Below are 11,802 nucleotides of genomic sequence, written 5' to 3' on the forward strand. Positions count from 1 at the left end.
TTGTGATAATCTTCAGAATTACATCAGAACTGATAAAGACATTTTCGATATTTCTGTAAGCATATAATAGTAGAAACCCTCCAAGCCATAAGAGACTTTTAAGGAAAAAATCCCCACATGTGAACAGAACTGAAACTCAACTGTCAACATCTTGTGAGTTTTACTCTTTATGTAATCAAGCCAGCATGGTCTATCTCAAGACATTGAGCTAGATGAACCAATACATTGATCTTATTTCATTTGGCAAATTCTGCTGGTCTTCGATGCATTATTTTCCTTTTTTTTTTTTTTTTTTTTTTTTTTTTTTTTTTGTTTTGATATCCTTTATCTCTAGTGTCACTGAGAGTAGCAGTGCTTGGCCAGGTTTATCTGAGAGTTTGATTTTTCAGTGGGCACTGCTTTTAAATGGATGATTGTTTTCTGATATTTTCATTATACAGTATGAAAATATAGCATTCAATAAATCTTGTTTTCTTCATAATCAGTAATGCAGTTATCAGACAGACTGCATTGATGATTTAATTCTAGTCACCCATAGCAAGTGCCCTTGATAGAATAAAAAAATACCTTCATAAGCAGTGCCCTTTTGGTGAGCATCCTTTTCTCATAACAAAAATAATACCTTAGGATTGTGACTGTAATGTTCCTGATCATGGTGTTTTCCACTGAAAAAGGCAAATGGGCACACACACCTCCCCGAAGAGGACACAGTACAAAGTACTAATAGATGCAGGAGCAGAGATGGGGAAGTAATAGAGCACAAGTGTCTGAAAGCAGACAATGGAGTATCTTGGGCATTAGATCTGTAATTTCCTCTCTTTTAAAGTGTATCTGTGTTGGTTTGGGGTGTTTTAATGACTTTTGTACAGTAATAACTAAGATTATAGGCCATTTTTTGGACACTTAAAATTGTCAAGAAAAGTTACATAAAAGCAGTTGCAAACTGGGAAAAAATAGGAATTGCCGTAGCCTGAGATACGTAAAGGTAGCAGAGACAGTAGGAGAAATGGTTAGTTCTTGAAGGACTGGCATTGTCACAAATGCTGTTCCTTGTAGAACTGTGTTGGGCTTGTGCTGTTGGACTTATTCCTAAATGACCTGGAAGAGGGAAGCAACTAAGTTTACTAAATACACAACATTAATTAAGGCAGTAAGGATGATGGAAGAGCCCCATGGCAGCTGGGCAGTAAAGTGTCACACAAAAATGAGTGTGGATAAAATCGTGCTTAGTCATAGTTTCAAACATTAAGTGATGGGATATGCCCTGGTGGATGTAAGATGCAAGACTTCTGATAGACAGGGCTAAGAAAGCGTCAGCTTGGCAGTAGTCAGAAATGGCAGTCAAACCTTCAGCATTATTAGGCACAGTAGAACACTTCTCTGCAATTTCATAAATCTGATTGAACTGCTCTGTGCAGTTCTGATCCTCTTATCTCAAAGCAGATAAAGCAAACAGAAGGTGAGCAGGAAAAAAAGCTGTTAATTAATACAGTTTACCAGGACTCAAAAGACTGAGCTTGGGTAAATTATTCATAATGTCATTAAAATTCAAGTACAACTGAAATTTCCTGTTGGGTTAGCTAACACAGAGAAATTACACCTCATGTGTTTCTTCTACAAGACTTTGAACTTTGTAGTGATAAGACATTTTGCCTGTCTCTCATTGTCTGGAATTGTCTTTATGCATCTTAAGAAAAGGAAACGTTATTTTTATTTACTCCTCTAGAAAACTTAAAAAGAAATTATTCTATTATTGAACATCAAAGTAGAGAAGAAATCTCTTTTATTCATATAAAACTTGAAGGGACTTGCAGAACAGCCAGTTTCACAGGAGAACAGGCGGAGAGTTCCCAGGAGGCCTCATGGAATGTCTGCCCAGTCTAGTGCTGCACTGGGCAGACTGGGGTGGTGCAGGGTGCAGTTCAGAAATCAGAAGCAGCATAACGCTGAATTCACTGTGTGTTCTGCCTGAACTGCTCAAGATAGCTAGTTGCAGTAGCTCTGGAAAATACCTTGCTGTACAGCAGTAATATAACCCAAATAAGCTGGCTGATCTGGGGCTGCAGAACTGGTAGGGCCTTCTGCACTTGCTTGGTTTGATATCAGTGTAAAGGCTGCCCAGACTAAATTTCAAGAGATTTCCTTTTCTTAGCGGCAGTGAAAACAAAATACTCTTTTTTTTCTTCTTTTTTTTTTTCTTCCCCCCCCCCCCCCCCCTCCCCTTTCTTAGTTGGCAAACAGAAGAAAGCATTCCTGGATTTACTGTTCCCTCTGTGATGATGACTTGCATTTAGAGCCAAATGCTGTCTGTCAGAGTGTGCTTTGGCAGCATAGCCACTTGCACTGGGTACAATTGCACAGGTTTGTGACACTGGGATTGCTGGCTGTCATCAGCCCCTACCCTACCCCCTACCCCCCCTACCAGGGGATCTGTTCCTGTACTCTGAACGCAGCACTAGCCATCCACCTGATGGTGAGGCAAAAATCGAGCCACAGGGGCTAGATCCATAGAGTTTTGCTGTGAAAAATGTTTGTTCTACTTTTAGATACCTTTTGATGATTTATAATCTGTGGAGGCATGGAATTAGATAGCTTTGAATGTTGATTATAGTACTTCTATGTAATTTAATTGATTTTCACAGTAGATGTTTGAGTGTGTTACTACTGTAGGTGCAGGAACATTTTTCTGAAGTATGTATGATTCCAGTTTACAAGGTGGGTAGAAAAGTTACATCCCTTGGTAAAACTAAATTAAAAGTTCATGAAAACCCAGAATCAAATACCAATTTTCTGGCATAAGCTTCTACTCCTGACTAGGCCTTTCTTCCTTCTCTGAAACAAGCATTTATACAATGATCTTCACAATTTCAAAATATAAAAATATTTGAGTTTACTTGCTCGTGGCTAGTATTGAGTTTTGTCTGCCTGCTTAGAACAGACATTTGAACAGCACTTGTCAAGAACAGCAGAATTCAGAATTACTGGTACTGCAGCTTATTCTTCTTTCTCAATACAGCTGATATCAGACTGGCATCCGAGCTCCTGACTTTGACTCAACCCATGCCTGCTGTGCTTTGTTGCAGGTTATGGACACACAGTGCCTTTATCTGATGGGGGAAAGGCCTTCTGTATCATCTACTCGGTCATCGGGATCCCGTTCACGCTGCTGTTCCTGACGGCCGTGGTGCAGCGCATCATTGTGTACGTCACCAGGCGCCCGGTTCTCTACTTCCACATCCGCTGGGGCTTCTCCAAGCAGGTTGTTGCAATCATCCATGCGATGGTCCTCGGCTTCATCACTGTCTCCTGCTTCTTCTTAATCCCAGCAGCAATATTTTCCGTTCTGGAAGATGACTGGAATTTTTTGGAGTCTTTTTATTTTTGTTTCATTTCCCTTAGCACCATTGGCCTTGGAGACTATGTGCCAGGAGAAGGCTACAATCAAAAATTCCGAGAGCTGTATAAAATTGGGATTACATGTAAGTGTCAAACTAACTAGCTAAGTAAAAGGCATTTTATATTTACAAAAAAAAAAATCAACATCAAACTGACAATCAGACTTCTCCTCTCCATTCTGTGAATAATGATCATTTGTCAGCTAGCAAACTGGCCATTAATTTAGGTAGCTCTGGAAAGAGGGAACTGTTAAGTAAGGCCAGTTTTCTTAGTTAAGGAAGAAAAAGCTAAAACTAGAATTCCATTATTCTAACCACAGATATTTTGTCTCTTATTAATAGTGGAAAAAAAAACCCTCATGTAACTGTTCTGAAAATGGTTAAGAGCATCTTGGGCTAACATTTCAGTGCATCGCAGAGCCAAGATGATCCGTGTAACCTCAAGCCATCCCATAAGGTTAGATGACAGCTGGACAGAAATTAATCAAGAAGCCCTGGAAAACGAGGCAGAATAGCAAAGTTTCTGACTCCAGTTGTAACAGAAGGTAGCTGAAGCTGACACTGGTACATACCAGCTGTCAAAGACCGACAAGTCAACTGAGATGGTAGAAAAGGAAGACCATGAACGCTAAATTTAAATTGTTTCATTATATTTGACACAGCAGAAATAATAGTTTTCAGTGATTTTAAGAAAGTGAAGATTTTAAGAAGAAAATTACCTTTATTTTGGTATTCTGAGTAAATGTATGCTGAGGGCAATATTTTCCAGCAGCAGCGTTTTGAAACATGGCAGTTTCTCATACAGCTACAACTTGAACAGTCTTTGTGTCATCAGCAGCATCAGTTAAAAGATCTAAACACCCAAAGCAAACCTTTCTGTCAGGTTCATTGCTTAGGCTGGTCTGCATTCGACTATGCTTCTGTGCATGATCCAGCAGTCATAATGTAGGTAGAGAATGTGTTAACTTGGTTTTGTGTTTTACCTGAAGAGAAGTTGTTTCATTCTTTGAAGCAGCACCTTGAACTAGCCAATAGAACACTTTGTGTTATTATCCTACCAGGCCTGTTGCTGTTGCAGATTTTCTTCTCTCCCTGTCATGTTTATCTTATGAATGGTAGCTTTTAATTATTAACCTGCTGATCTGCAGAGTTGATTTGGGGATGCTAAGTGGTGAAGTGAATGGAAAGTCATGCATGGCAAAGGCTTGTTACAGGCTTGCTGTTCTGAAAACTCAAAATCTGAAGAAAACATTATGGTTCAGATTAAAGCTTTTTCAAGCTGTACAACAATTAGGAAGTAAATTGCAGGAAATACTAAAGAAAATACTAAAAGGAAAAAGCTTTTAGGCAAAGTTACGACCTTACAATATCTAATTTCAATAGATATTAAGGTTATAACTTTTAAATTATTATTTTTCCTTTCATGTGAGCAATTCAAGGAACCAAATAAAATGTTTTCTCCTGAGCCTAAATTTTCTGTAAGGTAATTTGGACTTTTACATCAGAAAATGCTTAATGAGTACTACAGGCTTTTCAAGAATTTTTAGAAGAACACAAGTCCTGTTCTAAATCAAGTAGCAATCAACTGGACTGAGTTTCAGGATTAATGACAAATTCTCAGTGCAGATTTACAGATGCTTTTCAATTGATACAGCTTTGTCACTTCTTCCTTATGTTAATGCATAGCTCTCATTCAATGCTATGATATAAATTTTAAAAACAATTCATAAATTTTAGCTGTACTGCTGATTTAGATGAGTATTCAGTATTAAAAAATTGATTAATGGTACTCCTGGAAGGAAAAGGAGTGTTCCTGCCAGTGAACAATCTGTAACTACAGGTGAGATATTTATGCCTTTAGGTAACAGAACAGTGACCATATGGAAATTGTAATCATTAATCTGTGTTGATTTTTCAGCACACTTAATGTGCAGCTCTTGGACAAGTGCATTCTGCTAATGGTTATGTGCCGCTTCTCTTTCCCCGGCTAGCTGATGTTAAGAGTGGGGGGCGGCAGTTTTTCCCCCTCGGGCTCCGTGGAATCCCAGTTGTCAGTTGTTTCGGCGCAGTATAAAACACAGGCAGCGCACACGGGTCCCATGGAAACTTTATTTGATGACAAATTTCCCCTTTCTCTTCCTGGGCCCCGATTAAGGGGCCAACAAAGACTTATATCTCAGGGGAAAGTCAGGGGCAGACCCAACTTCCAACAAATTAGGAGACTTGGGAGTAAAAACCTAGGCGGAGAATAACAGTAGTGAACCAATAAACTTCCAAGGAAGAAAAACAGTTTTAGGAAATGGGTAAAGTTTGGAGAAATAGAAACTAGAAACTAGCTGACGACATCTCTGTGAAAAGGGTGGAGACAAAAGGAAAACAGCACCAAGGAAAACCACTAAATCACAAATCAAACCATAAACCTACTTATAAAACAAAAAGCACGATACAACAGTTATGCACTTAGCTTCTGCTTCATTTACTTCATTGAAATGATAAAATAAATAAGTAGTCATGCTCCTTATTGAATTGTAATGATCAGAAGTAGGGATCTAATGAAACACTGAGATTAATAAGTATTCATTTAAATATTTTCCTTTAAACTGTACGCATTTATGTTTGGAGAATATATATTAAAAAAAGAGCACAGCGTACTGCTGGTCATAGAGATCTCCATTTCCAAAAGTCTCAGTCTGTGAGAGCTGACTATTACCTCTAAAAAGAAGTCAGTCAGTACATGGCTAAAATAATTTGTAATACATTTTATATAAGACTTCCAGGTTTTTGATAATCCATTTACCTTAGTAAAACATTGCAATTGCACCCAAAAGATGCAGTAACTGTGTCAGGTTTTTCAAATTCCAGGAATAATTTTACAATAATTTTTCATTTTGGTTTTATTTGGTTTGTACATGTTCCTAGTTGCTTTGTTTATCCAGGTATTTCAGGGTGTTGTATGTCTATTAATTTTAGAGGAAAATAATTCCGAAGTTTTCACGAAGTAGTATGTGATTTATCCTGCTAAACTGCTACAAATAACCAGTGACCATAATTAGCTCCCATATTTTTATTTCTGCTTTTGATATATAGGATATTGTGGTAAAAGTTTGTTTTCCATCTTTTGATCAAAATCTTTTGAAGGGCACTTAATCATGAAAGTCATAAGTAAGTAGGGGAGTGTGCATGTGGTAAACTTTTAATATTATGTTTTTTTTAACGCCTTTACATGTTTTTTTTTCTTGCGCAGTGGTAACAGATTTGAAGCCACTGGTATTACTTTTTCTGTTTATGTGGGGTCTTCTAGTTGTAGAATTAATAAAGGAAAAAAACCACACGGATATCACAGTTCAAAGCTCTGAAATTATGCCATAAAGAAAACTAACATACTGGTCAGAGGTGACAGGGGTGAGAAAAGTCACAAGCTCGAAACTGGTCCAGCCCTACCTGGTCTGCTAATAATTAATTTTTTTTCTTTTTATTTTTTTCACTCAGGTTATCTGTTGATGGGCCTTATCGCAATGTTGGTGGTTCTTGAGACTTTCTGTGAACTCCATGAACTCAAAAAGTTTAGGAAGTTGTTTTATGTGAAGAAGGACAAGGAAGAGGACCAAGTCCATATAATGGAACATGACCAGCTCTCCTTCTCTTCCATCTCAGACCAAGCAGCCTCCATGAAGGACGATCAGAAGGCAAACGAGCCTTTTGTGAATTCCCAGTCCCCAACTTCCAACGACAGCTCTCTAAACAATTAATACACGGGTATCCATACCAGTGTTCTGGTGCATTTATGCTACTTACCATAAAAAATAGAAAGCCTCATATTTTTTTCTCAAATTATAAAAGCTGGAAGACTGTGCTACTTTAACAAGAATTCATCACTTCTGACATAGAAAAGACTTGAGAAAAATGTGGGAGCCACCCTGGGAAGAGGGAATAAATATAAGATGTGGCTGGGAACATTAGGCCATTCTGGTTGAGGGATAAGGATTTAGGTGTACCGCATTCGGAGATGCCAGAGAGGAACGCTTGCACAAGCAGCTTCATTGAACATCTTTGAGAGACTAGGCCTTCACTGACATCCAGCTCATTGAGTTGCATGCCCCATCTTGCAACTGGGGGCATGCAACTCAATGAGCAACTGGTTGACAGCAGATTTTGGGATGTGCACATTTGATAGTCACAGTTTTAATTCAATAGATAGCATCTTAATCTGGAAAATATTTTCAGAGCAGTATCTCTAGATCTGGTGGAGGGGGGAATATCTAGGTCATCCCTCTATTACCCAGTAACTTGCAGGTGTAAACAATTACTCTAGGAAGGAAAAAATAAGACTGCAATCCCTCCTTTGCCCATGCCATTTACATCTTAATTTCCTACTTCCTTAAAAGGTCCTCCAATCACCAGAAAAATGTTGTCCTGAAGAGAATGTGCCTTGGGTCTTCTGTGCTGTTTGCTTTTTGTATGAAATATTTTACTGAGAGACAGTAAAAGCAATGCAAAGCTCTGGATGAGGTGAGATGGTAGGGATGATAGATGCATTTTAGTCTTCTGAAATGGGCAGGAGTGGGTATTTAGCTGCATGGAATGGAATGAAAACAAGTCATCATATACCACACATGACTGGCACAGTCATGTGCTTGTGGCATTCTCCTAATAGATGGTTGAAATCTGCTCAGTAGAAGGACTCAGTGCTCTTCCTCCCACAGTCCAGCCCAGCATGTGCTCTGCTGAGCTGGTGGGTACATGGAGAAACAGAAACAGCATCACCTTTGAACATAGCTCCTATTTCTTCTCTTGCTTTTCTAGCTGGTACTTGGAACACTTCAGAGGAGAAGGGAATGTTTCAGGGCAAAACAGTTTTTCAGTTTTTCGTATGGCAAGAAAAAAGGAAAAATGTCACATTTGGTTCAGATGGAACCGAATTTTTTTCCCCTTGGGAAAAGTCACTAAAAAGTCAAGATCTTGCTCAACTTCTGAAGCTGGAACCTCTTTGGCTGTAACAGCAGAGGTATTTTAGTCCAGCTGCCAGTCACTGTGCTGAATGCAGGGACCTCAGAATGAACTTCAGTGAGCATGAGACAAGATTTAAGTGGTTGTAGTATTTGCTCTTCTGGCCTTAAGAATCTTATGATAGGGGAATCTTGATAATGCTTTGCAATGAACAAAAGTTCTGGAGCACAAATAGCCATAATAGGACAGCCTCCCACATAGGAACAGTGTAGAGAAGAGTCTTTTACCTGCAGTGCAAGCATGCCAGATTGCCTGTAATTTGGCTTTTAGTATTTAGAGCTGAATAATAATTCACTGTAAAAGAAAACAAATGCAGCGTGTCTAGATTTAGCGCACGTGGGAAAAATGCTTGAAAGTAAATAACCCAAAATATACTGTGTTTGAGCTTAATTATAGCTAGCATCAAACAATTTTTTATATCTTTACTGGAAAAACTTACTTTATGGTTAAATCAGCTGAAAGTCTTCAATTGAAATTTATATTTGTAGAAAATCAGAGCTAAAGGTTTTGGTTGTTTTGAGTTTTATAGATTAGGTGAGAGCATATTGTGTTTGCATGTTCCCAGGAAAGTGGCTATTTTTCTACTGCTTAGGTTAACACAGTTCTATTTATAATGAATGTTAACCAATATATATGTACAAATATACATAAATATATTTATATACTGTACATATATCATAAATCACCAGAGTCTAACAGACTTAGGAAAGGCATTTTAGATAATTTTCCCCCTAGTCTCCTCTTTATACAGTCAATATTTGAAAACTATGGCATTAAAATGACACTGATATAAAATTATGAGTACTGTACTATAAGAAACATTTATACTGTTTCTTTCCGTGGAACTTTCTTGATTGTTTTCAGTATCTTAAAATTCAAAATTTCTTTTAATTTCCGTGTAATATTAAGCTCTAAAGGATATGCACAAATGTTAAATTATATACAAAGTTACTTTTGCAGCGTGTACACAAATGCAAAATGTAGACACGTGAAATGAAAGCACAGGATTCAAAGCAGAAGCGATAAACTAAGCAGTATACTGTGATTGTAGGTGAATATTTGTTATTTTAAACTTAAATAAAAAGTCTGGCTTTTGCCTGCCTGCACTATGAAGTGGGAGTATTTTCTTTAGTGACATGTGAACTCCTGTCTGTGTCTGTGCATCCTTTAGTTAGCCTTCTTCAGCTCAAGGAGGCTCTATTAGTGCCAGTGTTGTACCTAACCTTGTTATTAATTGTGGCTTAGTGTGTGCTGGTTATTCCTTTAAAAAAAAAAAGAAAAAAGAGCAGTCTAAGGTATGTTTGGTTTTGTTTCACATGCTGACTGATTATAGCAAATAAAAAATAGTGACATAGCATTTATCCTGTCCTTATGAAACAACTGCTCCAATATTTGAGAAATCTGAAAAACTGCTGAAAATAATGGCCCTCATTTCATATAGCTTTTACATCTTCACATGAAGCCAGCATATATAATGAGTTGAAACTGGAATCCACATCTGAAGGAGAAAGATTATCATGCAAGAACCTCAGTATGAAGTGCGTCCCATACCTAGAGGCAAACTGTGAAGCAGGTGCATGTAAACCCAGATGGAGAGCATGGCTCATAAAGCAACGGTGCTCAAAAAAGTCACGAGAAATTTAGAAATGCAAGTAAATTACTTGCACACATAAAAGAATTGCCTGGGTTCTGTCCCCACTTGCTTGTTGTCAATTGTTCCAGGCATATGTTCCAGGCATATATCCCATTAATAACTTTATTCCTGTGCTACAGCTGACATTTACCATCTTCTTGTTGTCTGTCAGTCATTAAATATAAGTTTGTTTTGTTGTTATTTCAAGGGAAAGGACCAGCAGGGTACTCATTGTGTTGGAGAAAAGAAAATGGAAAAACCCACTCGAGTTTTGATTTTGGAGCTGAGTAACAGCCATGTTGTCCCTTAATGAATGTATTCTCTTCCCAAAGTTTCTTCCCAGGGTCCACCGGTGGCACTTTGTGTGGGTGCTGAAGACTTGCTGGAGGTTGAAATTAGTTACTTTCTAAGTAGGTAACTCCAGGGATGGGGGCGGTTTGCAGCTTTAATGTCAGCGCTGCAAAACCTCCCTAGCTGGGTGCTTATGTCAGAGGAGTTGCATAAGACCAGCAGTTCTGGATTGCATTAAATATTTGTCTAGCCCAGTGTTTGGTCTCTGGCAATGGTCAGGAGCAAGATGTAAACTTGTGTAAGGAAGGGGCAAGTCTGTAGCAACCAGTCCCCAGGATGTTCCCACTCCCACCAATGTGCAGCTCTGGATCCATGACAGTATCTAGGAGGGATGGGAAGGCAATGTGGTTGTGGTGTGTGGAAGAGATTCTACACTGAGGTGCCTGCTCTCTGCTTTGGTCAGTGAGAGATTGTCCTGTACAGGATCAAATGGAGATTTCCCACAAAGCTGTTCCAAGTTAGCTGCTTTGCAGTTAGCAGGTAACTTGCATAGAATGGGCTCTTGAAAATAGGAAGGATGGGAAAAAGGGGAAAGGGGAAAGCAGTGCTGTTACTTGGGCAGTGCTGTCCTCTAGGTAGATAGGAATTTGCACAGAACCTGTTTGCTAATGCCAAATCTTGAATTTCCACGTTAGAATTTGCTTTGTAAACAGTTGCCACAAATGTAGTGAGGTGAACCATAAGTTGCTAAAAATACCACTGCCCTAACATTATTCCATTATTCATTCTTCTAGATTCTGCTTTCTACTGAAGCACAATAAAGTTACTCTAACAGGAAGCAGTGTTATTCCAAGTGTACGCCAGTACAAGAGAATGGGGTTTCTCTTCTCTGTGCCATCAGTATTGCAACATATATCAAAAAGCTTCTGGAGAGACAAAAAATTTCTTGTTGCTTGTTTTGAACAGAAACCATATTTTTGAGATTCTGGACACTGCTTCTGCAAAGCTACATCTTGCTTAATGCAGATTAGGTACTGGGTGTAAGTAGTTTTAATGCCTACCTTGTCAGTCTCATTGCTTCCTAAGTTACCATTCTATTTACTTTTTATCACGAAGTTCTTATCACAATTATCTTGAAAGTTGATCATGTTACCACTGAGTGTGAGGACTGTGATGCAGTTATTTTGCTGGTGATGGTGCAGGTTTGCCATTGCCTTAGCTGATAACAAGACGATCTCCCTCATGGCAGTTGGGGCCAAATGACAGATTTAGGTAATGAGGAGGGACAGCGTGGCTGGGAGCAGGTGCACGGGCTGACAGCCAATGTCAGGGAGAAATCATCCTGGCAAACTGCTAAGTGACCACACAGTTTTTGCTGGGCTTCGTTGTCACTAGGAGTTAGAGGAAGGAAGAGCAAGGATATTGCCAAAAGTCATCTGAAATGAAGTTTAATGGAAGTTAAGTTTTTCACCATTT

The 11,802-nt window shown here is 38.7% G+C and overlaps 1 protein-coding gene across 1 annotated transcript in view; it reads left to right on the forward strand.

Annotated features, from left to right (window-relative positions):
• The window catches only part of KCNK1 (potassium two pore domain channel subfamily K member 1), a 30,917-nt gene extending 23,235 nt beyond the window's left edge, over window positions 1–7,682 (forward strand). The window contains exons 2-3 of the mRNA XM_041414165.1: window positions 3,084–3,479; window positions 6,885–7,682. Of these exons, the coding sequence (XP_041270099.1) occupies window positions 3,084–3,479; window positions 6,885–7,144 (656 nt within the window). The 3' untranslated portion in view covers window positions 7,145–7,682. The remainder of the gene's footprint in view (window positions 1–3,083; window positions 3,480–6,884) is intronic.
• Window positions 7,683–11,802: the final 4,120 nt, after the last annotated feature.

The sequence above is a fragment of the Onychostruthus taczanowskii genome, unplaced genomic scaffold (genome assembly GCF_017590055.1).
Source record: "Onychostruthus taczanowskii isolate IOZ18803 unplaced genomic scaffold, ASM1759005v1 scaffold104, whole genome shotgun sequence".
In the NCBI taxonomy this organism is placed as follows: Eukaryota; Metazoa; Chordata; class Aves; order Passeriformes; family Passeridae; genus Onychostruthus; species Onychostruthus taczanowskii.